This window comes from Setaria viridis, chromosome 7 (assembly GCF_005286985.2).
Source record: "Setaria viridis chromosome 7, Setaria_viridis_v4.0, whole genome shotgun sequence".
NCBI lineage: Eukaryota > Viridiplantae > Streptophyta > Magnoliopsida > Poales > Poaceae > Setaria > Setaria viridis.
In genome coordinates this window covers 28322144-28349904 of record NC_048269.2, presented here as the reverse complement: position 1 = coordinate 28349904, position 27761 = coordinate 28322144, and the positions used below count along the sequence as shown (strand labels likewise).

At 44.3% G+C, this 27761-nt stretch overlaps 6 protein-coding genes across 7 annotated transcripts; 2 read left to right on the top strand and 4 right to left on the bottom strand.

Annotated features, from left to right (window-relative positions):
• Window positions 1-56: 56 nt before the first annotated feature.
• On the bottom strand, window positions 57-4847 carry LOC117864315 (putative glucose-6-phosphate 1-epimerase). 2 transcript variants are annotated; one of them, XM_034748366.2, is made up of 10 exons: window positions 4708-4847; window positions 3823-4559; window positions 2677-2751; window positions 2220-2276; window positions 1966-2126; window positions 1725-1865; window positions 1146-1248; window positions 976-1075; window positions 653-892; window positions 57-263 (listed from the first exon to the last, which is right to left on the bottom strand). In XM_034748366.2, exons 2-9 carry the CDS (start codon window positions 3946-3948, stop codon window positions 672-674), a joined length of 984 nt encoding a protein of 327 aa, XP_034604257.1. In that variant the 5' UTR covers window positions 3949-4559; window positions 4708-4847; the 3' UTR covers window positions 57-263; window positions 653-671. The 2 variants fall into 2 exon arrangements, with proteins under 2 accessions (XP_034604257.1, XP_034604258.1); XM_034748367.2 differs by lacking the exon at window positions 3823-4559 and having other exon boundaries at window positions 2639-2751.
• LOC117864316 (probable protein-S-isoprenylcysteine O-methyltransferase) lies at window positions 4681-7954 on the bottom strand. The gene is made up of 5 exons (XM_034748368.2): window positions 7484-7954; window positions 6160-6403; window positions 5930-6058; window positions 5651-5759; window positions 4681-4995 (listed from the first exon to the last, which is right to left on the bottom strand). The coding sequence occupies exons 1-4, from the start codon at window positions 7701-7703 to the stop codon at window positions 5669-5671; spliced, it is 684 nt and encodes a 227-aa protein (XP_034604259.1). The 5' UTR covers window positions 7704-7954; the 3' UTR covers window positions 4681-4995; window positions 5651-5668.
• A 2087-nt stretch (window positions 7955-10041) lies between these two features.
• Window positions 10042-16452, top strand: LOC117862970 (dual specificity protein kinase YAK1 homolog). The gene is made up of 18 exons (XM_034746529.2): window positions 10042-10779; window positions 11380-11579; window positions 11664-11817; window positions 11896-12005; window positions 12095-12164; window positions 12245-12327; window positions 12417-12498; window positions 12604-12644; window positions 12803-12925; window positions 13082-13226; window positions 13321-13420; window positions 13791-13879; window positions 14107-14181; window positions 14555-14629; window positions 14735-15501; window positions 15581-15739; window positions 15863-16107; window positions 16192-16452. Exons 1-18 carry the CDS (start codon window positions 10597-10599, stop codon window positions 16269-16271), a joined length of 2781 nt encoding a protein of 926 aa, XP_034602420.1. The 5' UTR covers window positions 10042-10596; the 3' UTR covers window positions 16272-16452.
• A 75-nt stretch (window positions 16453-16527) lies between these two features.
• Window positions 16528-19265, top strand: LOC117862976 (alkylated DNA repair protein ALKBH8 homolog). Its single transcript, XM_034746538.2, has 6 exons — window positions 16528-17255; window positions 17365-17451; window positions 17918-18043; window positions 18218-18502; window positions 18630-18695; window positions 18892-19265. Exons 1-6 carry the CDS (start codon window positions 16671-16673, stop codon window positions 18955-18957), a joined length of 1215 nt encoding a protein of 404 aa, XP_034602429.2. The 5' UTR covers window positions 16528-16670; the 3' UTR covers window positions 18958-19265.
• A 139-nt stretch (window positions 19266-19404) lies between these two features.
• Window positions 19405-22450, bottom strand: LOC117864834 (pentatricopeptide repeat-containing protein At3g22150, chloroplastic). The gene has a single exon (XM_034748920.2). The coding sequence runs from the start codon at window positions 22298-22300 to the stop codon at window positions 19886-19888; it is 2415 nt and encodes an 804-aa protein (XP_034604811.2). The 5' UTR covers window positions 22301-22450; the 3' UTR covers window positions 19405-19885.
• A 78-nt stretch (window positions 22451-22528) lies between these two features.
• LOC117862974 (pectin acetylesterase 7) lies at window positions 22529-26273 on the bottom strand. Its single transcript, XM_034746536.2, has 12 exons — window positions 25902-26273; window positions 25721-25803; window positions 25484-25610; window positions 24796-24875; window positions 24630-24719; window positions 24225-24349; window positions 23966-24026; window positions 23721-23774; window positions 23566-23643; window positions 23356-23461; window positions 23081-23229; window positions 22529-22919 (listed from the first exon to the last, which is right to left on the bottom strand). Exons 1-12 carry the CDS (start codon window positions 26038-26040, stop codon window positions 22812-22814), a joined length of 1200 nt encoding a protein of 399 aa, XP_034602427.1. The 5' UTR covers window positions 26041-26273; the 3' UTR covers window positions 22529-22811.
• Between the last annotated feature and the right edge of the window lie 1488 nt (window positions 26274-27761).

Here is a 27761-nt window from a genome sequence, read left to right as displayed (position 1 = left end):
ATGTGCCATGCTCATTTTGATATTATTATGTAAAAGTTGATACTTATAAATCTTGGTGAGCCATAAAATAATATGTTGTTAATATCAGTACCATGTTTTCCATGTTAGAATTTTTTCATAGCCCATAGCAACACACGGGCATGATCCTAGTATTATGCTAATAAAGAAAGATAAGTGGAATAAAATGGCGACGAACGAAGGCTAGTAAGTCGACAGCTTCAATGCCAGCAGCCACCAAGTAATATAAGTGACGCTAAAGGGGCCTGCAGATTGCAGAAATGAAAAATCATGTTACTTTGTTAAAAACAAGAACGGTAGATATGGAGGACTTTGCAAATGGATATAATCGCATAACTGGGCCAAGCAACTTATTGACATGACTATGCTACGGTATCAACCACGCTTGACGGCTTGAGGACTATCTCTACTTCTCTAGTCATCACGCTCTATCAACTACATAGCAGACGCCCACTTCCAAAGCACTAGGCTTTCAAGCATATTGATAAATCGAATTAAGCAATTGCTGAAACTTCAATTTTAAATGCATTGTACTTGTACGTTAGCTCTCCAAATTGCAAAAGCATTACGAAGGAAACTAAATTCAAAGTATCCAACCAGGCAACCAAAAAGCTGCAAACAAAAGAAACATTACCTGTACAAGATGTGGCAAGTTAGAATTCTAAACCCTGAAGAACCTTCTCTGGATCCAATTGCCCACTACAGTAACTGGAAGGAACAGCTGAGAGCTCCATCCTTCCTTTCCACTCCTCACCAGGCTTCAAGGTAATGAGTTTCTCAACAGCTGCAGGCTCCACGCACAGCATGTGTTTGTATTCTTCATCCCCCAAATCTTGCATATTTTTTGACTTCTTATCCCACGGGTTCCATACAACTTCAAGGGGAAAAGGGTAATAAAATATGCATATTGTAACAAGCTAAAAGAATGCTGATAAATCAACTAACAAATAAACTTACCAGTATCTGGAAGTCCATCTTTCCGTAAAACATATGTTCTTTTCTTCTCATGATCAATGATTGCAATTTTTGATGGTGCGTCTAGATATATTTTGTCAACCTTCACCACAAAAAAATACTTAAAAATCAGCAATCTAGTTTCACATGTGACATTGAACTAGTTTGGTTACCTCTGCTTCAAACACAATTGCATCTCCTTGTTCTGTGAATCGTTCTTTCTCGTTCAGGTTGTCAAAGTAGTCCAATGTCTCCAGCCCTTCAACGCGTATTTCACTGGGGATATTTGTGGCTTGAGTAAGCAAGCGAAAACCATTTGAACTCTCAACAGTTTGAACAGATATGTGCTTTAATTGACAAGAAGTATATGATATTAAATGTCTGTTAATGCCTATTCTCTCCAACTTCAGCTCACTCCTTACCTATAGAACTAAAGTACAGGAACTGTCGCCTGTGATCTAAAAGTTTGGTGTGTGCCTGCATTAAAACTGTTGTATAAAACCAGCGTGCTTGCCAGCAGCTTCTAAACAGGTTTTGCATTAGCCAAGCTCGGTACAATACAAATGCCACAAGCATAATACATATGAGCCTATCAAAGGCATTTACAAGTAAATTGAACACATATCACTGGAAAGTCACGGATGAAAGGTCCACAATTCCAGTTCCAGACTCTTGGAGAAGTTTCAGTTTACAATATCTGAATGGAAATCTGAGAAAAAGGGGGAAGCAATTGATTAAAAAAGGGTACATACCTTATGTCTGATACAGACAAGTATGTATGATATGCAAATGTAAATGAGAAAGTTCTTCCATCAATGTTGGTGTTTCTTATTCGAGAAGTGAGAATCAAATCTCCTCCAGGTGCAAGAGCAACTCTTAATCGAAATTCAAAGCTGCAAGTCATAATTTATTCAAAGATAGATGAGGAGCAGAATCAGACATGTACTGCATAAAAGAAAAACAACACGAATCAAAGGATGGTCTAACACGAACCTGTGAGGCCAAACCTTGAGATCTTCTTCAGAAGGCTTCAGAATGAGATCAGCGAAAGTTTTTATAGCAGTGTTTACTGGAAAAGGTGGAGGATTATCATCAATAGCCCAGAAACGGTTCCTTGCAAATCCATGTTTCTCAAGATTTCCTTGTGTTCCAAACTGCATATAAATGGTCCATTTCAATTTTTAAAATTCAAGCAGCCAGTTTTCTTTTAGCATGGATTTATGAAAATAAAGATGAACTTGCCATACTTGGGGAAAGCAAATAGGTATTCCACCACGGATTGCTTTTGGAGGCTTGAAAATGGCCTGAAAAGGAAGAGATGCTACTATTAGTGCAGAAACACATAGAAAAATAAATAATCAAACAAATTTCTTTAAACAGTGCCTAGGGTCTCCTATTTAGTTGGGCTAATCATCGGTTCATGAAAAAGAAACTATTAGAGAGTAAAAGGGCTAGGATCACAAATACATGAGAAAATGAAGCGGCAGTTTGTAGTTATTTCAAAAGGACTCATTATAAAATGAGAATATGGTGAAAATATGTTCGGATCAGATCTAATTAATGACAAAATTATTTGGTATGGAGAAGGATGATAGGGATGCAGCGCCCATGCTTCTCATGCAAGTTCTTTTTCCTCTACGGTATACTAATATATTAAGATATTAACCAATGAGGTCATCCATGACATCTTGAATGCTTCTGCACCTTGCTGCTGACAAAAAGTAACTCATCTCCATGGTCATTCTTCCAAGAGGTTACTTGACCTCCGTATAAATGGACCTTGCAAAAGACAACATAATTGATTAGCTACAGCCTACTAGATTGAAAGCCTGATCTAGCACAAAAGACAACATAATTCATGTAGGTCCCGTGCAAATCCCCATAAGGATTTACCTTTTGGCTTTTGGTACATGGGTACACTACTACACTTACAGACCTGGATAAAAAAAAAAGATGGAGAAGAAAACGCCAGCTAGAACGACATTTGACACCCACTGGCAGAAGTTTGGAGCCTCCTTAAACTAAAATAGTTAACTAATTAGTGTGTCAAGGCTTAGAAAACAAAAGATTTATCTAAACAGCTGGATGGCACTAAAGGCTCAACTACTCATCATGGCTTACCTCCTCTGCGATGCTAGTTCCACAGATCATAGCAAAGTTTTGTTACGAGCTTTGATACGATATGCATTTGGTGCTGGGCAACTTCACCAATACAAGCATAACACATAATCATATTAATCTTAATTAATCATGGTCTATGGCCACGCAGCCAAACACGCTAGAACTAAAAACGCAAATTCACCGCGGTTCCTCCATCCTATCATGAAAAAAGTTGCTATCCTATCCTCTGCAGTCAAGAAGTCTAGCACCTTCTATCCTACAGGCCATCAAATGTGTACTGACCAAATTCCAGCAACCTGAGGATCATCCATCTTGAAAACGAAAGGGCATAGCCTAGGCCCTTTTCCCTTTCAAGTTGCATAGTCGGTGCGTCGTCCGCCACTAGATTCCAAGAGGCGATTGCCCTCATAATATTTGAAATCTTTCACCATCACTTTTCACAGTCCACATATCGAGTTGTAAATAAATGTCACAGCGATGCATGACCAAAGCACAACATCCCTTTTCTCGGTGGAATAGTCGCAAAAATTAGCCATAAAAAACACTCATGAATGATCCACCTACTAGAAAGATGGCACCGCTAAATCATCTGATTAAAAAAGTGAAATCCCCTCGGCAAACTGCACACTCTCTACGCAGATCGCTCCAAGCCTCTATGAAATTCGCGCGAATGCGCCCCCCAAAATCGACCTGGAAAAGAAGGAAGTTGGAGGCGATTGAATTGGTTACCTCCGCGGACCAGCCGCGCGCCTCGCGGAGCACGATCTTCTCGAGGCCAGTGGGTCCCTTCGTGCGCTCCACGGACGACGAACGCTGCGGCGTTGGCGGAGACGACGACGACGTGGCGGCGGCCATGTCCTCACCGGCTCACTTAACGGCAAGTTAGTTGCTAGACTGCTGCGGCCGGCGAGAGAGCGTGAGAGTCGGAGCGAGAGTGGACTGGTAGAGAGAGGAAAGGTGGGAGAAGTATTTATAAGCGCGCAGCAGGAAGACCGAAGACGAGTGGCACGCTTTTTATGATTTTTTGAGAGATTTTAGGGGGTTAGTTGTAGGAAGTCTTATCCTTAAAAAATAGCATTTGCATCAAAATAATTTAGTTGGGGGTGCAGGCTAAAAGAATGTGCTGAAGTTTAGGTGCAATTAGAACAAATCCATTCGAATTTTAGCTATACACAAACTTGGATCAGGCATCAGCTCAAACATTGTGGCTCAGTGTGGACCGACTGGTAGGATGGATGCACGTTGCACGGGTGCTTTCCGACCAAACCAAGCGTCCAAGCCTTGCGCGCGGCCTTGCTAGGTTCCTGCTGTTGACTTCCTGCAACCGCTTGAGAGAATAGGATTCTTCCAATAGCCAGGCAACTTCCAAGGGTTTCTATTGGCTGAATAAGGCACTTTTCCAGATTGTTCACATTCCTAGGCTTTTACATTGGCTAATTTACATTGTTCGACTTTTAGCTGTGTGCCTGTGTACCACAGGGAAAAAACTGCAGCATTTTCAGATTCTATGGAAGTTTCTTCAACATGTCGGTCCAAAGATAAGCAGCACATTCGAAGTATATGCTTCGCACACAAGACAAAGTGGTGTTAAGAACAACAAATTGTAAACATTACCTTAAACTGTCCAGCTCAAATCTAATGAAGCGGGAGCTTCCACAAGTTGTAGCTGTGAGTGAACATCACTATGAAGGTGGAAAAAAGCTTGAGTTACAGCTCAAAATTTGCACAAGATCTATGAGCTGATGAATGACTCATCTGTTTGACTACAGACTATAAATTTCTGATTTGTCTTGTATTGTATGAGATCCATCTCATGGCTCCTTTCTTTGTTATCTCTTGATTTCATATTGTTTGATGCTTTACTTTGACATATCAATGTGACAACAGCAAGAGGCAGCACACCTATACCAAAAATCAAGCATACATATCAATATCATGTTCCCAGATTCACGTCCATTTAACGAAGAACAAGAAATTTTTTTTTTTGCTAATGGCCACCACACAAAGACTGTAACACATGTTTACTGAAGGTCTGAAGTGCAGATCATGGCACACTCATTTGAATATTACTTTATTTGAGATCTTACAAGTGGATCATGTAAATATTTTTCTTCAGAGTAACGATAAATGTAGAAAACAAATTATGAGCTGTCTCTGCTACAGAAGCCAAGTGCAAACTGAAATTGAGAGATATCAATCCACAAGCCTAGGTTCGGTCATGAACTACATGCTTTCAGAAACATTGCAAAAAAACACTCTAAATGTGAAAATATAGTTGTGAGAAGTTATTGCGCACAAACATAGCCATGATTATGGGTAAGGACTCAAAAACCACAAAAAATTGCTCGTGTTATTCTAAGAAAAACAACAGAACTATGACATGTTAATTGTTCAACTTTTCTTTCTTATATGAGAGAAAGCATGTATTCACCAGTGCTATATGCACTACCTTGAGGTTTGACTACTAAAGAGATGTGATACAACAATTAGTTAGATCTTAAATTTGAAGCACATGGTATCAAATGAAAACTTAAAAGTCAATGATTCAGGCACATACTTTGCAAGTGTGATGCTCTCACTTAATAAATGGTAAGCCAGAGTGCACTCTCCGCGCATATTCTTCGTATTCAGAGCCAAAGAATTGCCTCAAGAAAAATTCTTCATACCTGCTCTGAGTGAAGGAATCACATGGAAAAAAGGGGGACTGATTTTACTCTTTTCATGAAGATGTTCATATTCAGCAGATGGTGAAAACAATTAGAAGGTTGAAAAGGTCGATAATCAAGACAGAGAGCCTAGAACATAAGCAAGGGAAACACAAGTTTCAGCAGGATACGGTATCCGTTTTGAAAAGAATCGCCACAGCACCAAAATGAATGCAACTGTTGATACTGGATTACAGAGCATAACCTGGGTTCCTACTGCCCATATAAGAAAACCAGAATACCCAGGATGGCGCATAAACCTGTATCGTTAAGCAGGATATTTAGCAAATGAAACAGTCAAATATTCATAGTGCAAAGTAACACAATAATGTCGGATATCTTGAAAAAAGGAATCTTTTACCTATACACCCCATGGGTAACCAACTGATGCTGATCTTCATGATAAATTCTTATAACATGCGTGAAGGCACGCCCAGCTGTCACAACAGCAACTTTACGGACAATTTCACCGATAAGCACCATTAGAAGGCCAATATTACTGATAAACCAGTACTCCTTTATTTCCGGGAAGATAAGGATTTCTGTCAGATGTTCCAGCATTGCGAAGCTCATTGCCAATACATACTGCTTGCTGATAAGAAGTGCTGCGCAAGAAGTAACTTTATTACTAATAACACTGCCAAAAATAAAGTTAGGATAATGTAAAGTCCAATCTCAATTGTAAGAATTAAGGACAAAAAGAAGAACTAACAATCGCCAGTATCAACATAGGTGTGCCTGATGCCTTTTCATATGCTGTTTGATCAGTGACCAATTGCAAATCAGTGGTTCTGGCCATGTTATTTAAATAATTTAAATACATCGATTCATCCTCCGTTTTAGGAGGGTTGGACAATTTGTCCACAAAAGACCAGCAAAACTTTGAGAACTCTTCCTATATTCATCGCCGAAGGAACCGGGATTTATGCGATGGGCAGTTTAAAACAAAAGCAGCGTCATGCTAAAGTTCTTTTTCAGGAATTATTTCTGATGTCATAGTGTTTTGAAATGAGAACCATGAATGTCTGTTTTATCCTACTCCCTGTTTTTGAAGGAAACTATGGTGTGATCCCATACTACATGAGCTGGACGAATGCAAGCTGCTGAAGCCCAGTTAACATTAACTATTCAATTTATACAATTAAACACATTTAATGGTTTCATTTGTGAAAACCCACTACATTGATGCGCTTAGATCATACTTGCCCATTTTTGTGCTTTAAACAAATCCTGGCCCATTGCGAAATATTCCTCATTTTCTGAACTCACTAGGGTATAACACATTAACACTTGGTAGCTTGTTTATGTCAAATTAAACAGAATACAGACAACAAAAGGTCAGTTCAAAGCCAAGCGAGAAATTGCCGAGACATATTGGCACAGGGATTTGCTTCAACTACTCAGTGAAGCGCTAGAATCTGGTAACGGAACTGAGCTGCAAAATTAAGTAATCGCTCATTGACACTTTCAAATTCTAGTAAATTTCACGAGCACAGTTCAATTGGCGCATCCTACTCGCGCAGGTTTGCTTCAACCCAGTGGATCGCTAGACTAGTAATGAAACTGAGTTGCGATTTAGGAATCACTCGATGACTCGACACACCACTTTCAAATCTAGTAAATTTCACGAGCACAGTCCAAATTACGCTCGAATCACAAGAGAGATCGAGTCATGGCGCACTCACATGTGGCGGTGACGTTCCGGCGGCCGTGGAAAGCGGCGGCGAGCACGTACTCGGAGCCGTGGAAGAAGACCAGCGCGGCCGCGAACTGCCACGCTTGCCTCCAGGCCGACATGGCTAGAGCCGGGATCTGGAGCCCGAGGCTTGCGCTAGGGCTCTGGGGTTCTCTAGCTCCAGGAGGAGATGCTTCGCCGAGAGATGTGCCGAGCAGGGGATGCCGCATACGGAGGCTTTTCAGACCAAAGGCATGCGGGGGAGCTTTTCGCAACGCGCCTGTACGGGAAAAGCGAAGCTGGTGCCGGCGTTTGGGCTCCTCGTACCGCGGCAGCGGCGGCGTGCCGCGCGGGTGGCCGCCGCCGCGTTCCGGTGCTGCTGGTGCTGAGAGCCGGCGGCGCCAGCGAAGGCGAGAGGTTCCCGGCGCCCCTTCCCTCACCCGAGAATTGCAGTCTGGGTGCGGGCTGGTGCCCAAGCATTGGCTGGACCGGACTCTCCATTGTGGGCCTAAAGAGAAAAAAGGTTGAATGATGGTCATGTAGACAACCAGCAATTGCCATGGACTCAAGTTTTTTTTGCAAGTAAAAGGCAGAATAATTCGCCAAATAACACATTCCAATTCATAAGTTGCATAAATTTATAGATACAAATACATAAATAGATGCAGCATATATAAGGTTTAATGGATATTTCTCATTCTAAAATATTAGTTAGTTTAGTTTGTTTATGTCAAATTTCTCTATTTTTGACCGAGTTCATATGGAAATTCACTAACATCTATAGAAATCAAATCAAATTTATTATATCCATCATAAAATACTTAATACATTGATTTGGTATTCCCCGGTAAAATGTGTATACTTTCATGAAATATGATGCCGTCTACTTTGTTGTGACAAATAACTAAAAATTTGAGTTACGATGCCAATTTTTCTTTTGGTGCAAATGTATAATGGGCAAACATATTGATTTCTTAGCGCTCAGCATGGGGTTATCCTCTGACCTAGTGATATGAGAATGAAATTTTTTGGTAAGTTTGATTGTGGAGGCCGCCTTGCCTATAGCCTTGCTTTGCCAGGCGAGCTTCGTCTAGCCAGCCGCGAAGAGCGTTTTTTTTTCTTGGCTCAGTCACTTTAGGAAGGAAAATCTTGCTTGCATGAGTCCCCAAATAATATGGCAAGGAAACCAAACACAATGATATGCTTCGATTTGATCAGGATAAGCAGCTACGGGCATTGGCGGAGCTACGTTATGACCGTAGAGGGTAATGGCCCCCTTCCTCCTGAGAAATTTTGAAGCACCCAATGACCAGCGCATATCTGCTGCATGCCTGTATGCCTCTAATTTGTCTGACTGCTTGCATGCAAGCGTGTTCAACTCAGTCACACATGTCTCTTTAGTCTTCAACCGATTAAGCACTTCTATTGGCTTTCTTCCTCGCATATAATGTTGCCTGCCCGACGATCCATCTAGCATAATCAAACCCTATTGCTAATTGTTCCTTCTAATCCATCCCAAAACAAATATAATCTTTTGCAAGTTAAATCTCCTACACTGTTCTTAAAGAAAAAGGATACATGTTGCATTGACTAGCTTGGTGTTGGCCTAGCGCATTGATGCTGGCATCGATCTGTGCTGGCCTTGCCGTCGCGCAGCTTCATACATGCTCGCCTTGCCGCCATCATCATGCTCTCGAGAGCCGCTACAAAACCGCAAGGCTCACGGCTCTCACCTTGCTTCTACCACTGGAGGCCCTTCTCCGTTTGTTGTATTTGTTTTCTTTTCTTCTCGATGACTATCATTGTTACTGAGCTGTTAATGACAACCTCAGGCACGCAGGCGGACACAAAAAATTCACTCCTCGTTATTTTCATCTCGTCTAACACATGCGCACTGTCAAAAAGACGAAGAAGAGAGGAGCACACTGTTACCTGCAGGCTGCAACAGTGTCCTCGTAGGACGTAACTTAAAATCTCTGTTCGCTTCATCTTATCAGCCAGCTTATCAGCCACCAAACAGTATTTTTTATCCGGTACATGTTTGCATGGCACGCCTGTTGCCGTGTTTTGTTTCTAGCGTCTTGCGTCACTCATCATTGCCATGTGCTGAAATAGACGGATAGACACCATCGAGAAAGCTTTCTCCTAGACGTTTTTGCCGGTGCACCGCACCTGGTCAGTTTCCCGGGAGAGCGCGCGCAGGCAGGCGGCAACGGTGGCATCCCCTACCGCGCACGTCAATGGCACGCGGGCTCCACGCAGCTCTACGTGGCCCTCGGGCGCCACCACCCTCCGTCACGTGAGCTCCACGCCCATGACACGCGGGGGCCACCCATCCCCCGCCGTTTCCCAGCTCGCGCTCGCGCCCCGCCCGCCGTTGGATCGCCCACGGGCTCGTCCCCGTCCCTGACCGCAGATTCGCCCGGGTCCACCCGCAGAGATGGAGGGACACATCGGCACGGCACATGGGTACAGGTACACAGGCGAGAGAACGGCGCGGTCAGCAGGAATAAAATAAGGCACTTTCTAGGTATTTTAGGCGCGGCTAGCTCGTATTATCACCTCGCTAATTATTTATCAAATCGGGTTCGCAGCTAATTAAATCTGGAAGTATATCTTTCCCGCAAGGAAAGAGAGGGGGAGGAGGAAATACGGGCGGAGAGAGAGGCGAGGAAGGAAGAAACCGAAGAAATCGAGGAAGGGGATTGGGATTGGCCCCTGCTGCGATTGTGGTTGATTCGCTCGCCCATCCTCCCCCAACGCCGCCGCGTTCCTCCCCCCAATCCCAAATCCCTAACCCTGCGAAGGGATCCCCCTGAATCCGGCGTCCAGGCCAGTCCAACCTGTAGTCGTTATCCGCCCCCGCCGGCTTGGCCGTCCCCAATTCCGATTGACCCCATCGCACCCGCCGGAGGAGAGGGGAGGAGTCGGATCGGGGAGCATTGGGATGGCAGCCGCCGCCGCAGCAGCATAGGGATGGAGCTGGATTCCTCCGGCGGCTGCTTGGCTGCTCCAGCGGACGCTGTGATCGTCGCGATTGGAGGTGGTGGTGGGCGGGGTGCTGCGCGGCGGGCAGGAGATCTCCCCGAGCGCCAGTGAGAGCTGAGGAGGAGCTGGTTGGTTATGGAGGAGAGTGGCGGCAGGCAGGAGGACGCGGCTCCGCCGTGGGCGCCCAGCGAGGCCACGGCGTTCCGCCGTTTTGCGGCGGCCACCGCGTCTGGGCGGTCGCAGGAGGCGACCCCGTCGGCCTCGGGCAATGGGGCTGCTTCCCGCGTCAGCAGCCTTCATGGCGTCAGGCGGAAACCGGTACGGCTTGGTCTCCTTCCCCTTGCTCTGTTGCTTCGGTTATCGAATTCATGGAATTGCAAGGAAGTAGGATACTGGTGTAGCTGAATTCCTTCTTCTTTGTGCTGCTGACTGGTTTAGACTGAGAATTTCATGGAAGATGGTAGTGTTTTCTGGTTTGTTGGTGAACTCTTGTGCTGCTGTGGTGCCAAATTAAACTGTATGTCTCATTTTGTACAATCACAGGGTGGTCTCAATTTGAGAGCAAAAGAATTCCAATGCTTAGCTACCTTTTAGCATCTAATAAGAATGCTTTGGGATATAGTCCTTTGCCTCTAGTTGCTTTAGCATATTCCTTGCTACTGTTTAGCTCAGGAATGTTTTGGGTAGTTCTGCTCTTTCCAAATTCGATGAGTGTTTGAGGTAGACCAATCCAACATCATACTCCACAAAACATCTTTATGGGTTTCTGTTTGATGAGTTTTCTTCCTTATTATGTGTATGTACACTAATGTTCTGCCCTCTTGTTGCAATTCCTCTTTTCGTATGATATGATCCTCACTCCTCAAGCCCATTGAAACTCTGATGTTCTGTTGTTGGCTAACTCTTTTTACCATGCAGTTTGTTGCAAGATTAACAGCAGGCATCATTCAGACATATCAACAGTGTGATCCTACATTTAAGTACTCAGATGAGAACATCCCAAAACGCTTTCTCACCAGTCCTTCTATCCCTGCCCACAACGATGGACTTGACAATGCAAATTGGGACCTCATATTGTATGTCAACCTAGAATTGGTTAATAAGATGTCAAACCGAAGGTTACTCTTCTACGACTTGCATTCAATGTGCCATATTCGCCTGTTTCATAGTATTGAAATGTACCTTGTTATTTTGGGACTCAGGTTTATCGTCAAGGAAATGCTTGGCCAGGGAACGTTTGGTCAAGTTGTCAAATGCTGGGACACAGAAACTAATGACTATGTTGCTGTGAAGGTGATAAAAAACCAGCCTGCATTTTACCATCAAGCTATCATGGAGGTTTCACTGTTAAGAACGGTATGATAGTCCATTAGGAACTTCATTTCACTCAGTATGTGTGGTGACTCACCATTACAATTGTGGATGTATTTGCAGTTAAACCAGAAATTTGATCCTGATGATAAGCATAACATTGTCCGTATGCTCGATTATCTCTCATTTCAAAATCACCTGTGCATAGCCTTCGAAATGCTTGGGCAAAACCTGTAAGCTGATCTTGTAAAAGCTTTTTACCCAATAGCTTTGTCCATTGATTAGTTTTTTGTTCGAACTGCACTTTAAACTCTCATTTCAGGTATGAACTACTGAAAAGGAACCACTTAAGAGGTCTGAAAGTGAAATATGTGCGGGCCTTCTCAAAACAGGTGATATATCTGTTATTTTATTGTATGAATGCCAATTTAGTACTTCTTTGTTACTAAATTTTGTTTGTTTATGCTTTTAGATATTGGATGCCATGGTTGTGATGCGAGATGCTGGCATAATTCATTGTGATCTAAAACCAGAAAATATTCTCTTGGCCCCCAGGTGAGGTAGCATTGGGTTTTCCATTTTTAGGTTTTGGTCCACTATTTTAAAGAATACTTTTAGCTTGACAGTCTAAGATGAATTTACAGTGTCGCAACCGCTGCAGCAGTGAAAGTTATTGATTTTGGATCAGCATGCCTGGAGGGTAAAACGGTTTACTCATATATCCAGGTTTTCTTTTTGGAACTTCTGTGACATCATTTCTTAATTTCTTATTTAAGTAATTGTTGGTTAATTGAAAAATAAGACATTGGTTCTTTTCTTCCATTTTTTTAGAGCCGCTATTACAGGTCTCCGGAGGTTCTCCTTGGCTATCCGTATCCTATATAGCATGGGAAGTTGTTTCATTTCATTCACTTTAAGCTTCTTGGTGACTTTTGTTAATTCTAATATACTTTTTCAATGAAATGCTTCCTTTAAGGCATGTTCCTTGGTTCATTTTCAAGTAGCTTGCCTGAACCTTAACACTTACCAGATATACAACTGCGATTGACATGTGGTCTTTCGGTTGCATAGTTGCTGAACTATTTATTGGTTTGCCACTATTTCCTGGAGCGTCAGAATATGACGTGCTTCAGCGAATGACTACGATTCTTGGGCAAGTTTCTTTATCTATAGTTTTCTCACCCAACTCTGCATTTTGCACGCAACATGGCTGCATGTTAAAGTTTTATTGAGTCCCATGTAGTCAAATGTCATTATTTAGGTCCGATGTTCAGCTACGAATTTAAATCACCTGGTGGCATATTTTTAGGGGGCAACCACCAGATGACCTGCTAAGAGAAGCTAAAAACACTGGAAGATTTTTTAAGCATGTCGGTAGTATTTTTCCTGGCAGTGAGGCACATGATGGTATTTCTAGTGCATACAGATTTTTAAGTGAAGAAGAGGTTGAAGCTGTAAGTGTCTCGTGATTTCACCTAAAATAACCCTGGATCTTTTTATTTTATATCTGTTCATTATGTACTGCCTTACTATCTTTTCTAAATACAGAGAGAATCCAAGAGGCCAAAGGTAGGAAAGTGGTACTTCCCACGGCTAAAGCTTGACAGACTCATTTATACCTATCCTTGGAACAATTCAGAACTGACAGGTTTGTTTATTTATTTTCAGTCTCTAGGTTACATTTTGGCCCCTTGCTGTCTTGGCATAGCATATTTACTCTTTGTTAGTTTCAGCCAAGTCACTGTAATTTTAGTGCTTTGCTGTATTCATGTTTCTTCTATTATTTAGTGAACAATGATGTTGGTGTCTTCTTAAGTTGTGTACTTCCTTTGCTAAAAGCATCTTTTTCTTTCATGTCATTCTTTTGTATGATTATAGAAGATAATTAAAGTTAGAAATGCATGCTTGAATTCATGTTTGACATTTTTGAGCTGGTCTCCTCAATATGCAAATGAGAGTTCTTACAATAAAGCTTGCAAGTTTGATATTATGTTCTCAGGTCTTGCATTTTGATTCAGAGACAGAAAAAACAGATCGTTTGGCATTAGTTGATTTCTTGAAGGGGCTTCTTGAATTTGATCCAAATAAGCGATGGTCACCGGTGCAGGTATGGCTACTGCTACTGGCACAATTCCATGTTGCATTCTCATGTTTAGGGCCTGTCAAGATAATTCATCCTATTGGCCTAGTGGTATTATAAATTTATATTGATTTTGCATGTATTACATTTTCTACACAATTACAACTTTTCCATTATGAAGTAATTCATATTTTGAATAACTTATTTTTGTCATCTGGAATTAACTTGATTTCTGCTACTGGAACCAATTTCAGGCTCTATTTCATCCTTTCATAACCGGCGAACCGTTCACCGGTCCATATGAGCCTGTACCTGAGACTGCAAGAATTGTGAGTATGGCCCTATTTTCTTTTTTTTTTCTTTGCAAAAATAGCTACCTTGGAAACTTGATAATAATAGGAAGCATATGGACATTGTTTCTTGAAACTATTTTGCGATGAAGAAATTGTGGGTTCCCTAGTTAAAGGTGATCAGCCCCCCTTGATTTGAAGTTCATATTAATCACATCCATGCACTATTTAAGAAACAAATCAAATATGTCAGCATTTTATCTATATAATTATGCTCATGATTATTTTCCCTGCATGGTGGGCACACCTACACCGTCTAATTTTATCCAAAAAACTATTTTTCATGCATGTTGATCAAGATACCAATCTCCAGTTCCTGTCCATAATTTGTTGTCTTTCATTTGTATTTCAGCCTGTTGCTCGTGCTGCAGCAATTGATCACAATCCCGGAGGTGGCCACTGGCTACATTCAGGTCTTTCCCCGCAGGTGATAGCTATTCTCCCTTTTCCTGCTTCTGAGTTGAGCTTTAGAAGTAATAATTATGCGGAGTCTTTTCTAAACCATTGTGCCCTATATTTTAAACTTTTCTAGGTTGGAAGTGTGAACAGATGCCTACCTCTGAATAATGCCTATCCTCCAAAGATGCCCTTATCTTATGGGAGTAGTTATGGAAGCTTCGGTAGCCATGGTAGCTATACTGGTAATGCTGGTTTTGCTAACAGCTATGGAAGCATTGGTGATGTTAATACTAGCAATATGTATTACTCACCCTTAGGTTCTTCTGGATTTACACAAATTGGCTCTAGTCCAGATATTAGACTAAGACCCCGTCTCCCACATGATAGAGGTATTAGATTAAGCCCTGGTAGTCTAGGACCTATGTCTCTGGGAGCCAGTCCATCGCAGTTTACCCCACCAAACTACCAGATGCAAATCCCAGCTAATTCTACTGGGAAGCATGGTTCTGGTTCTCCTGCAAGTGGAAGCATTCATGGTTCTCCATTGGGAAAAGCTGCTACGGCAGGCCCGTATAACATGAGGAGGAACGTGCCAATGCCGCCACATGATTATGTATCTCAGCATGGACAAGTGCGATACGGAGATGGTGTCAGTTTTAGTCATCCTGATGGTTATGTTCGAGGACATACAGGCCACTCTCAGAATGCAGGACCCAGTTCTGGTCATTCTAGTTGGAGACCACAAATAAGTTCAAGAAGTGGTTTTTCCTTGGATGCCTCATCTAGTCACGGGCCTTCGCAGGCCCTCCATTCGCAGGCTCCTTCCAACTCATTTGACTTCTCACCAAATACATCAGCTTCATCAGCACTTGATCCTGCTGATTGGGACCCTAATTATAGGTATGGAAAAGCATACTCAAGTTGATTCTTGTAAACTTGCAAAAGGTAATATTAATACATCCACTGTTCCATTTCATAGTGACGAGTCATTATTGCAAGAAGATAGTTCATTGTCAGCTGATCTAAGTAGCAGTCTCCACCTTGAAGATGCAACTCGTCAAGCGAGTGGATCTATTAGATCAACGAATTTCCAAGGCCATGTCTTTGCAACATCTAACCCTGTACCAACAAACCAAAGGTATTGCCACCTGACCGATTCGTGCTCCTTGTTTTCCTTGACCAGTCAGAATATTTTGAGCTTGCCTCCCTTTTTGCTTTTCTTTGTTAGACTGCAAATATGCATTACCCTTTTTGGTTACAGAGGAGATCAATTATTTCGTGCCTCCTATCAAGGAGGGAGTTCTCATTCCAGTGTTCCCGTCAACTATGGCGGTTACAACCCTCCAAGTTATCCTCAGCAAAGTCTCCGTCCTCGTCCTGGACAGCCAATTCTTCAGCAGCGATACAATCAGCCAACTTCTGGTCCAATGCGGCTGATGGGGAGCCATCACAGTGGGCAGCCTGTGTGGCCCAGTACTTACGGCATGGGCGAAGGAGTGCCCTGGGGTAATAATGTCCACTTCTTTCTCTTTATTAGCAAGTAAAGAATCATGTCCTTCAAGAATATTAACAGTAATCTCAAATCTGCAGGTGGAACAGGAGGGCACTCGTTTACATCGAGCGGGCTGCCGCCATCTCTTGCAAGAAAAGATTATGGGAGCATCTTTTAGCGTGGATCGGAGGAATGGCATTGATTCATTGCAGGCATAAATTATTTGTACTTGCGAGATTGGAGTTTCGATGTTTCTAGCTGTTGGTTGTTTTCCCGATGTTGTTGGATTCCATTCCTCCATCTGATCCTTTGCTAAGACAAGACTCCGTATATACAATATATGATCGATGATTATAGCATTCTTTGCGTGTTCTGATTATTGTATTTATTGTTATCGTATTGATGGAATGTAGAAGTTCCGCATTGAAATCAGATGTGCTGTGTAACATGTTGACCAACGATTCCGTGGGCTCGCAAAGCGATGCAAATTGCAATCCGTCGAGGACAGGCTTTGCACGTCTGACAGTTTGGCCCAGTCATTGCGCATTGGGCTTTGCTTGGTGATTGAACGATCGTTATGCCACGAGCCCACCCACATCGCGCAGCACACGGTGTTTTCAGTTTCCACGAGCGCCGGCCCGCAGGATTGTCGAACGCGCAGCCGGCTCGCTTCACCCCTTTCGCCGGCGGCGGCCGGGATCGCCGCCAAAGCCGTGCGCCCCGTCGCCGCAAGTTCTTAGAGATGGCGACGAAGTCTGGGTACACACGTCCACGCCCGCCTGCCGAGGACACCGCCCCTCTGCCCCCCAGCGCCGTCCTGTACGTGGCCAACTGCGGACCCGCGGTTGGGGTGACCGATGCCGCCGTCCGCGCGGCGTTCGGCGCCTTCGGGGAGGTCGCGGAGGTCCAGGCCGCCGACAGCAGCGGCGCCCGCGTCATCGTCCGGTTCCACGAGCCCGCCGCCGCGGAGGCTGCTATGGCCGCGCTCCACGGACGCCCCTGCGACCGCCTTGCGGGGCGCGTGCTGCACATACGGTACTCGGTGCCCGTGAAGCCGAAGGCTCTCCCTGGTGGCTCGCTGCTAGTGTCTCTCTCGGCGTCGGAGCTGGGGATCCCCGGGATTTACATGGTTGAGGAGTTCGTGACTGCCACTGAGGAACAGGTTGGCCAATTGTCTGTCACGCCTTTTTGTTGTCGAAGTTTGAGCGCCTGCTAAATGGCCCTGCTTTCTCTGTGCTGGGTGGTACTATGTGTTTTGCTTCTTTTTGCAGGAGCTACTTGCAGCTGTTGATAGCAGGCCATGGAAAAATTTGGCGAAGAGACGAGTTCAGCATTACGGTTATGAGTTTCTGTATGATGTAAGTTTGATCTTGTAAGTATCTCGGGGTGATGCAATTTTTTCTGCTCCATTTGACTGTCTTGTGTTCTTACATCATCGGTAATTGAATTAGACTACTCATTACCAGAAGTGTCCGATGTTATTATTTTGTTAAAAGAGTATGATCATTCTTCATTTATGCTGCCAACAAAAAGGTTAGACTCAAAAGTGTGAAACACATTGGCCTGTAGGTTTTATGCTGTGTAGCATTGGTGTTGAGTTTATGATCCTTCATAATGTTCTTGGACCTAATCAAGTCCTGAAGTTTCACATTGTAATAAAAATATAAAATGCAGTTTGATTTCACTTCTGGTGCATGTAGATAACAATTAGCAAAGGTTTGTGTAGTGTGACCAAGCTTTATTAACTTTATAACTTCTGCACCATTTCTTTTAGCTGAAGACTACCTCAACTTTATGATGAAAAAGTGTATTTGATATCTACAGACAAGGAATGTTGATTCGAAGCAGTTCTTGGGTGAATTACCGGCTTTTGTCTCAATAGTCCTTGAGAAGATCGCTTCCTTTCCTGGTGTGAAGAACTGTACTACCGGATTAGTTGATCAATTGACAGTAAGTGCATATACGCCAACTGTTCTATCTATTCCTTTGCTGAAGGTGGCGTATAGAGTTCTTATTCTTGCCTTGGTCCATGATGTAATTTGAATTTGAGACCTTAGCTGTCTGTCAGTAGCAACATTAGATTTTTAAATGAAATAATGCATTAAATTGTTCATGTGTTCACAGGTAAACGAATATCCTTGTGGTGTAGGTTTGTCTCCACATATAGACACACACTCAGCATTTGAGGAAATGATTTTCAGCCTTTCTTTGGCTGGACCTTGCATCATGGAGTTCAGGAAATATCCTAAAGGCAGTTGGCGTGCTCCAATTGTGCTCAACAGAGCTGATGAAGATATCAGTCAAGAACCAGAGTGCACAAGGAAAGCCATTTTCCTACCTCCTCGATCAATGCTACTGATGTCAGGAGAAGGCCGATATGCCTGGCATCACTATATACCGCATCATAAAGTACGTAATGTCCAACCCTATGCATTGTTTTGCTTCTTCTCTATATTATTAACAATGCACTAATTCAACTATATTACATAACAACGCTGCAGAGTAAACTAATGTTTGTGCCATGTTTTCTTTTTAGATCGATGACGTGGGTGGTCAAGTCATCAAAAGGAGTTCAAGGCGGGTTTCTTTTACTTTTCGAAAGGTTTGTTCTCCTTTATTCATTTCACGGCATGCTTGATTGAGTTAGCCGAACAGTTTACCAATAGCGTGGCATGCTATCCGTTTGCTTCATCATTGGATTTTGGGTTTGCCACTGGCCTTCTAGATTTACTCACTCATAAGAGCCACAATGCTCCTCCTGTTCTACTCATTTCATTTATTCTGGGTGGCAATTACAGGTGAGGATGGGTCCTTGTGACTGTGAATACAATCAATTTTGTGATTCTCATAGCATGAGATGTTAATCTGGAAAGGCTAATAGATTTAAACCTGCTTGCTGCTACAACTGTTGGCAAGTCTCAAGACAGACTCCTGGTAGGTTGTTTGAACTTTGACCCAATCAAACTGGTGAGGGTACCCACCGATCAAAGTCATATGAAGAATTAGGTGCTTGAGCAACCAACAGATACAGAATTGATGCAGCGACTCATTCGCTTGTAACTTCAGAACCTTGTAGTAGGCTCATTTTGAGGTTGGATTGTATGTCATTATGTTGCCTGATAAAGACAAGTATTGTTTATGTTACTATCGAGCTTCATGGAATTCGTCTTCACTATCAGGAAACTTTTCTCGATGTTAGTCCAGTTTCATCATTTGGTTCCTTAGTTTAATGATCTCAGGAATGTATAGGCGTTGAGCTTTATTTGAGAAATGCCTCAAGTCTAATAGATGCACATAAGGAGATGCAAACCTAGAACAAACCAAAAAATTGTTATTTGGTGACTTTCATCTTCGTTTGAGTAATTACAGGAATGCTCTGTGTCCATCTTTAGATATGAGATATGAACAGATTACTGTACACTTCACCATACATGTCAGGCGTTTGGGGCTAAAATCTGTAAGAGGCTATACCTTGGCTGTTCATCACACGAGTATTGAGTAGCCTGCAAGCACTGGCTGCTCACCACGGCTTGCAACACGACCACATCCAACTTGGATGTATCCTACCTGCACGGCTGCATCCAGGGCATCGCAGTCCACTCTCCAGGGCATTTCCACTGTTCAGTCGTAATCTGGGAGTTAATTATGCGAGGGGATATATTCAAATGTCCAGTGCACCAATTTGGCCAACATGTTAATGCTGATTTGCTGAACATAACCGAGTGCTCATCACGTCACATAAATGTCCAAACACCAGATCAGCAAGCTTTCACTGCCACAGGACTGAAACTTTTAGATGATTTCGTCCCTGCCGTAATCAACACCATGCAGCATGGAGTATACATGGTCATTTTTGGGGTAGTTTTGTAAGGCTGCGTCTTCCACTTTAATCCAACTAGAACCTGCCATCTTCCTCAACCCTCTCAATCTCATCTCCTTCCTCAGGCTATCAGCACTACTCCAGTTACTCTCAGCAGCAAAAATGTGTGACAACAGAACTTTGTAGCCAGCATGACCATACTTCTTCTCAACATGGAGCAGTCTCTCTGTCACCAAATTTGCCAGCTCCTGCTTGCCCTGCGCTTTGCAGGATGCAAGCAGTGATCCCCAAATGGAGATGAAGTTGCCCTCCTCTCCCAACCCCTCCACAAACTCATAAGCTTCATCCACTCTGCCTGCTTTAGCTAACAAATCCACAACGCAGCAATGATGCTGAGGAGTAGGTGCAACCCCAAATGCTTCCATTGTCCTGTACAGAACAAGTCCTTCGTCCACCAGTCCAGAGTAGTTACATGCTGAAATCGCTGCCAAGAAGGTTACAGCATCAGGTTTTAACCCCTTCTCTCGCATTGAGTAGAAAAGGGACACTGCTCTTTCGCCAATACCATGCTGACCAAGACCAGAAATCATTATTGTATAGGAGACAGTGCTCTTCTCAGTCATGCTAGCAAAGACATCTTCTGCAGTAGAAATCTCGCCGCACTTGGAGTACATGTCAACAAGAGCTGTACCTACAAAGACATTGGAGTCCAAACAACGGCGCACAGCAAAACAATGGATCTGCTTCCCTGCACAGACGCCTCCTCCAAGAGGATCACATGCAGGGAGCACTGAGGCAAGTGTCACTGAAGTAGGTTCAAGACCTGCCTCAAGCATTGCACGGAATGCCAAGATTGCTTGCTCAGGCTGCCCACTCTGTGTGTACCCTGCTATCATGGCATTCCAGGTGACTTCATCTCTTGTGACATTACCATAACCATCAAACACTCTCTGAGCTATTTCTATGCGACAAGATTTGGCATACATGTCTATCAGATAGCTCTCCAGGCCCTCACCCTCAATGCCATGCCTTATGAGATAACCATGGGCTTGTTTACCAATCTGAAGGTCTCCTGTATTTGATGCAGCAGAGAGAACTGCAGTCAATGTCACTGAATCAGCAGCAAAACCTGATTTTTGCATCTGATAAACGAGCAACAGGCCTTCCAAGTCAAAATCATTCTGCACAAAAGCAGTTACCATGGTGTTCCAAGAAACAACATCCTTCTCTGGTAAGCGGTCAAAAAGCTCAAATGCAGTTTGGACACTGCCACATCTCGAGTACATCACAACAAGTGCATTACCAAGTATCACAGGCAACTTGCCGTGCATTCCTTTGATCAAGTAGCCATGCAGCTGTTGACCCAGCCTGCCATCCTGGGACTGTGATGCCGCCGTGAGAGCTGACAAGAAGGTCACGACATCCAATGGAACCTCTTTAGACCCTAGTAACCGGATGAAGAGATCCATGGCTTCAGCAAACTTTCCATTCTGCACATATCCATTGATCATCGTGTTCCAAACCTCAGTGTTCTTCTTGGCAGTGTGCTCAAATACCTTCCAAGCTGACTGCACATCCCCGAGCTCAGAAAACATCACAATAGCCGAACTGACAACGAAGAGATCATTGACATATTCCACCCCATGCTTCAGAAGCAGCCCGTAGAGAGCAAACGACCAGTTGGGATCGCCACTGGCCACCGCAGGGAAGACATTGACGAAGCTGACCGGCGTGGGCTTGACGCCGTCCTCCAGCATACACGCGAACAACTCCAAGGCTTCCTGGGGACGCCCGGTCTTGACGTACCAGCCGAAAAGGGTGTTCCACGAGACGGCGTTCCGCTTGGGCATCGCGTCGAACAGCCTGCGGACGACGTCGACGCCGCCGCTGCCGCCGCGGAACCGCACGCAGGAGGCGTAGAGGTTGAGGAGCGAGTTGCGGAGCACCGCGGTGTCGGGCAGCGCGCGCGCGCGGCGGAGGAGGTGCGCGTGGACGGATTTCCCGAGGCGGAGGCGGCGGGCGCGTGCGCAGGCGGTGAGCGCGCAGGAGTAGGTGTAGTGGTCGGAGCGCGGTGCGGGCCGCGCGGCGTGGTTGAGGAGCACGTAGAGGCGCAGCGCGTGGTCCGGGAGCGCGCGGGCCACGTAGGCGATGAGGAGCGCGTTGCAGAGCAGCGTCGGCGGCGGGCGCGGGAGCGAGTCCAGCAGCAGCCGCCGCGCGCGGTCGAGCTGGCCCTGCTTGCACAGCCGCCGCACCTGCGACGCCGTCGGGTGCGGCTGCGCCGCCTTCTTCCCGCCCCCGCCCCCGCCCCCGCCGCCGCCGGTGCTGGTGGCGGAGACATTGGTGGGGGCGAGAGGGAGCGAGACGGCGCAGCGGGGAGGAGGAGACATGGGACGGTGGCGCGTCGCGGTGAGTCCCCTCGCAGTGGCAGCAGCTCCCGGCTCATCGCCTCATCCCCTTCTGCTACTTCGTGCCGGGCCCGGCCGAGCAGCGAGTGAGCCACTGACGAATAGGCTCTACAGTCTACAAGCGTCTTCGCCAAATACGCTTTCCTTATTTGGTAAGCTTTCCCTGGCGAAGTGGCGAGTATCACGATCAACATTTGCCACGCCAATATATATGTTACAAGACCTTTTTTTCTCTCTCTTTATTTATCCTCAGAAGAGGCAAACAGCCATCCATGAAGCCTTTTTGGCCGTGTTTACATTCATCATCCACAAAATCACATAATGCACTGGGTAAGAAATCGGCTATAGAGAAATCACCTAGTATTCCACCTATTACTATGGGCGTGGTGTGATCCCTTATTCCCTTATTGTTTCATTGGCATGACAGAGCAGTATTTTTTTTCCCCGAAAAAGGACACATCTGTATTAACTTAGCTACTTAACAGTTCATTCATCAGTCATCCTCACGGTTCTTGCAAGTTGGGTTGCAGGGATACGGGCAATCAATCGTCCGGGAGACCTCCCTATCGTAGTACCAGTCTCCCACCGCTTTGCCAATTTGCTGCGGAAAGGCAGAAACACATCACAAGTAAGGTACTTCTGAACTGGTTTAGTTTTTTTTTTCTGGATTTATCGACTACTTCTACTACTTATGTCTGAAATCTGAAAAAACAATAGAAATTGTTCGGTATAACGCGTAACTGACGCAGGGTTAAGACCTACCGTCTTATTAACCAAGGGAGAACCATCGGCCAACCATGTATCCTGGGCCCCAGATTGGCAGTGAGCATTGCATGAGTCGATGAACATGCCTAGAGATGGAGACTGCCCTGCAGGTTTAGGAAGCGCTGCCAGAAAGTCTGTCCTAAAATCTGTGCCAAAGAATCAAGCGAACCATATACGCAAAGTTAGTAAATTGACCACAGTAAGTGGTTCGTGAAAATTAATCCAAGAAGCTGAAACAGCGAGCCCGAATTGAAAAAAAATGAAATGCTTACTTTGCAAGGTTACGAGTTGGCTGGGGGAGCAGTTCTTAATATCAAGTTTGCATTGGGCCCAGGTCTTCTTAGGATCAGCTGGACTAGGTGCTAGGACGTTCTTGATCTGTAGGAAATGCAAGCGCAAACTAGTTAATTTGTTCACTAAGCTAAGATTAGTTGACAGAATTTGTCTTAAACAGTCCGCAATGCGGAAGATATGGAAAATACCTGCCATGAATCATATGCTGCATTAAGTATGAACAGTGGTGTGCGCAATGTTGGAACTACATACTGTGGGAACATACACTGCATTTGTTTTGAAAGTTAGTTTGAATGCGACAGAGGTATGCTTTGTCCAGACGATGTAACTGAACAAAACTGACCAGCTCAGGTGATTGCTTTGAGGTACATGAAGCTGGTAAATTTTTGGTTGATCCCTGAAAGATATTCGAAAAATTATTAGGCTTCAAACTTGCATGAAAGAAAGTTTTCACTTGCTCACTCTGCAGAACTGATGGAGAAAGTTTTCTTTCACCTTCTACTAATTCTCTTTGGACAATAGTACTTAATTATGAAAATCAGTAGTTGGAAGCCATTAGATTTACTCTGTAGTCAGAAAGAAACGTACATGTAGATTCACGACATTCTTATAAATTGATCTGGCATAATAATTGCCAGAGATATCCTTCCTGCAATTACAAAAAAAAAAGTTCTCATTCTACTGAAAAATTTAATCTGTCAAGATATTAATATGTTGGACTGATTCTGTAGGTGTGAATAATAAGTTATAAGACAACCAAGAGAAAATTAGACATGGTAACTAGCATGATGTCTAGTTGTCTACTGAAAGTTCGCCGATTCAGCACCAAAAGTGCAGTAGTACTCACCCATCGACAAAATATCCAGCATCAGAAAAGCACTTGACCTTTGTCGTCGCTGGAAACAGATCATGGAATCTGTCACAATGCAGTATTGCTGCTAGACCTCCAGCTGAACATCCAGAAAGAAGGGCCTGTAATATGTATGATGCAATAGCTCATTTTTTAGGAGCAATAAGCATTGTTCTGGAAGTAAAGAAACATTTATCAGGATGAAAATCATAAGTGGCAACAGTTGTGTTCGTTCAATTTATGTTACTAATAGTTGGAATGAACTATTCGATAACAAAACATTATTATGCCAATTCTGGATACTATCCCACTGTCGTGGAGAGCGGATTATCAGGCATCCATAACCATATTATTATTTTTGTTTTAATGAAACTGAATGCTAGCATCCAGCATTGAACATACATTTTGCGCCTTGTTCATCCCCCTCACAGTTAGTAGATCATCGATGATGGCACGCCAAACTCTGAAACCTCTGTAGTAGAGATTCTTCGCCTAAATTCAAAACACGGTATTAATATCAACTTTTCCCGCAGAACTGATCGCACAATCCACAAAGTCCAAGACATACAGTTTCCACGGCCTCAACGTCACCAGTAAATGATGAACCATCACAGTATCTGATCTTCACTCTATTCCAGTTGTAGAAATCTGCACGCATCACAAGATATTGCTGCATCATATGAGTACGACAGCATATATCACAACAACATTAGCAACAAGAGCGCCATGCACATGTAAGGAAATGCCAGAATTTTAATTAGACTCCCACGTGCTAAAGTTTAGCACATGTTTGATACTAATTAGGAGTATTAAACATAGGCTAATTACAAAATTAATTGCACAGATGGAGTCTAATTCGCGAGACGAATCTATTAAGCCTAATTAGTCCATGATTTGATAATGTGGTGCTACAGTAACCATTTGCTAATGATGGATTAGTTAGCTTTAATAGATTCGTCTCGCGAATTAACCTAGGAGTTCTGCAATTAGTTTTATAATTAGCTCATGCTTAGTCCTTCTAATTAGCATCCGAACATCCAATGTGACACGTACTAAATTTCAGCACCTGGTATCCAAACCCCGCCCTTAATATAAATATCAAACAAGAGTTCTAGCGCTACATTAATAGCACACTTCCAGCAGATTGTTTTTAAATCCCTACAATTATCCTTTTTTTCAAATGCAAATGTCACTGCATTTCTTTTCTCGATCGAAGTTTGAGGAATGGTTCAAGGGGCAAACAGCGAATGACATACCGGGGTTGGATTTTTGGCTGCCGCCTAATATCCCTGAAAACGAGAGTGGCCTCATGAACTTCGAGGAGCCCCTGAAGTTGCCCTTCCGGACCGCACACTCATCAGGATTCCTGCACCACCCTCCTCCCTTTCCGTTCCAAAGAGATGAACAAAATTGAGTCCATTCGTTCCTCCCTAAAACGTTGGATCGACAGAAATACGCAGATTCGAAGAACATGAGCTTAATCGCGTACGTACCTCCATGTGAACCACCCAGTTGTTGGCGCCAGAACCAGAGCCGGGAGAGAAGTGGTAGACTGGGGGGCTCCCATCCAAGCACACTGCACGACAAACCCCAGCGTCAGCCATGGTCCGTGGACAAGACGGCAAGGCAGGTCAGAAACTGCAAATGCAGAGTGTAGAGGCAGAGAGCACGCACCTGCTCCCTTGGCCACCGCGTTCTTCAGGAACACCATCTCCACGTCCGCCGGCCCGGCTTCAGCTAACACCGCCGCCACGACGAAGCCCAGCACCGCCGCCGCCGCCGCACGGGCCAGCCGTGCCCGGGACACCGCCATTCCGCGAGACGAGAGCAAGATCTTTCCTCCCTGGGCGCGCAAAGGGAAGAGCAGAACAGGGGGGGAAGGAGTGGTGCGAGAGAGAAGCAGAGAGCGCAAGCACTGGCTGCGCGCGGCCTCAGGGAGAGACGCTGGCTGGCGCTCGTTGCTTTCACCGCCTCTGGGGGAGTGGCATAAATAGCAACGGCCAGTGTGAGGATGAGGGAGGGAGGGAGGGAGGAACCAGGGAGCCGAGGAGGGTGCCGACAATGCCGGTGGCCTGGCGTCAAGCAAGGTATATGTGGATGGCTGTTAAAGCAGCGCTGCAGCAGTAGAAACATGCAAGATTGCAGGGAGGCGTCGTCGTCATCCTCCAGCTTTAATGCCTCCCAGCTATCGATCTACCACACCAACCTGTGCAGGTTCGCATGGTGCATAGATTCTTTGGGCGTCAGGACCAAATCACTGCAGGATCGTGCTTCGTGCACTTGAGCAATGCACATTGCACAGCTACAGGTTTCGTTCGTCATGCACTCGAGCGATGCAGAAACATGACCGTCAGTGAGTGAGCCACTGCAGCATACAGTAGCAAACTAGCAATCAGCACCTCCTCGCACCGTGCTCTGCATCATCGGGTGCGATCATGCGAGAGTACCGCATCCAAGTAGAGTAGGGCCGGGGTTGGAGTGAAGTCAGTGTAGAGAAAGAAGGGAGGCGTTGCTCACGTGAAGAGACAGCTGCTAGCTTTGTGTCTTGTGGCGAGGTAGAATCCAAAGCCAAAGACCAAACGCTCTGTCCTCTCCACCGACCAACATGCGCTTGCGCTGCTTGCCTGAGGCTGAGGTTTCTCATTTCTGCCCACCTGATCTTCAGAAAATGGTTTCTGCCCACCAGAATCCCCATGATCTCCGGTTTGACATGAGACAATTCGATCAATTGAGAGAGACGACACGGTCCAATTAAGATGCTCTCCATGGTTTCGAGAACAAAGAGGCGAAAAGGGTACAGGCAATCACACAATGATGATCTATGATGACATGACATGAAGAGGAGACTGGGACGCGTTTGAGCAAAGTCGCAGACTCGCGAGTTTTTTTTATTTTTTATTTTAAGTATTTTGCAAAAATATATGACCAAACAAAAAAATTGCAAATCTTCAAACGGCGGAAGCAAACTACCACCAGTTGAACCGACAGTAACTTTTCTCCTCTGGGCAGTACACTTTCAAAAAATCATAACTAATTCATATAAACTCAGATGGAGATAAACTTTATATAAAAATTGTAGATCCCGATAAGATTTACAACTTTGTAGTTCAAACTTTTTTCATTTGGCATCATCTTGATGCTCAAATAATTGATATAAGTTTCAGATCTAAAATTCAAATTTTAGATCACATATTCAAAAAATCATAACTAATTCATATGAACTCGGATAGAGATAAGTTTTAATACAAATTGTAGCTCTCGAAGGGATTTACAACTTTATAGTTCAAACTATTTTCATTTGGTGCCATCTTTATGCTCCAATAATCGACACAAGTTTCATATCTAAAATTGTGTCGATTATTTGAGCACCAAGATGATACCAAATAAGAAAGTTTGAACTAAAAACTGCAGACCTCATCAAGATCTACAATTTTTATATAAATTTATCTCCATCCGAGTTCATACTGCCTAAAGTAGGGAAGTATCCCTAGTCCAACTAGCGGTAGTATGCTTCCGCCATTTCGAACGGCGCGG

What these genes read in the sequence shown, in the direction of transcription:
- LOC117862976 (XM_034746538.2), top strand. Translation starts at nt 16,671, where the DNA reads ATGCCACGAGCCCACCCACATCGCGCAGCACACGGTGTTTTCAGTTTC. An exon ending in GTTATGAGTTTCTGTATGAT is followed by an intron (nt 17,452 to 17,917) that starts GTAAGTTTGATC and finishes TGATATCTACAG; the next exon opens with ACAAGGAATGTTGATTCGAA. An exon ending in TTTCTTTTACTTTTCGAAAG is followed by an intron (nt 18,696 to 18,891) that starts GTTTGTTCTCCT and finishes TGGCAATTACAG; the next exon opens with GTGAGGATGGGTCCTTGTGA.
- LOC117864316 (XM_034748368.2), bottom strand. Translation starts at nt 7,703, where the DNA reads ATGCGGCATCCCCTGCTCGGCACATCTCTCGGCGAAGCATCTCCTCCT. An exon ending in CCGGAACGTCACCGCCACAT is followed by an intron (nt 6,404 to 7,483) that starts GTGAGTGCGCCA and finishes CTTCTTGCGCAG; the next exon opens with CACTTCTTATCAGCAAGCAG. An exon ending in TTCTTTTCAAAACGGATACC is followed by an intron (nt 5,760 to 5,929) that starts GTATCCTGCTGA and finishes CACTCAGAGCAG; the next exon opens with GTATGAAGAATTTTTCTTGA.
- LOC117864834 (XM_034748920.2), bottom strand. Translation starts at nt 22,300, where the DNA reads ATGTCTCCTCCTCCCCGCTGCGCCGTCTCGCTCCCTCTCGCCCCCACC.
- LOC117862970 (XM_034746529.2), top strand. Translation starts at nt 10,597, where the DNA reads ATGGAGGAGAGTGGCGGCAGGCAGGAGGACGCGGCTCCGCCGTGGGCG. An exon ending in GTGAAGAAGAGGTTGAAGCT is followed by an intron (nt 13,227 to 13,320) that starts GTAAGTGTCTCG and finishes TTCTAAATACAG; the next exon opens with AGAGAATCCAAGAGGCCAAA. An exon ending in CCTGTACCAACAAACCAAAG is followed by an intron (nt 15,740 to 15,862) that starts GTATTGCCACCT and finishes TTTTGGTTACAG; the next exon opens with AGGAGATCAATTATTTCGTG.
- LOC117862974 (XM_034746536.2), bottom strand. Translation starts at nt 26,040, where the DNA reads ATGGCGGTGTCCCGGGCACGGCTGGCCCGTGCGGCGGCGGCGGCGGTG. An exon ending in AGAATGTCGTGAATCTACAT is followed by an intron (nt 23,775 to 23,965) that starts GTACGTTTCTTT and finishes AATATCTTTCAG; the next exon opens with GGATCAACCAAAAATTTACC. An exon ending in CAAAGCAATCACCTGAGCTG is followed by an intron (nt 23,644 to 23,720) that starts GTCAGTTTTGTT and finishes AAACAAATGCAG; the next exon opens with TGTATGTTCCCACAGTATGT.
- LOC117864315 (XM_034748366.2), bottom strand. Translation starts at nt 3,948, where the DNA reads ATGGCCGCCGCCACGTCGTCGTCGTCTCCGCCAACGCCGCAGCGTTCG. An exon ending in CGCGCGGCTGGTCCGCGGAG is followed by an intron (nt 2,752 to 3,822) that starts GTAACCAATTCA and finishes GTCTTTTGCAAG; the next exon opens with GTCCATTTATACGGAGGTCA. An exon ending in TACCTATTTGCTTTCCCCAA is followed by an intron (nt 2,127 to 2,219) that starts GTATGGCAAGTT and finishes ATTTATATGCAG; the next exon opens with TTTGGAACACAAGGAAATCT.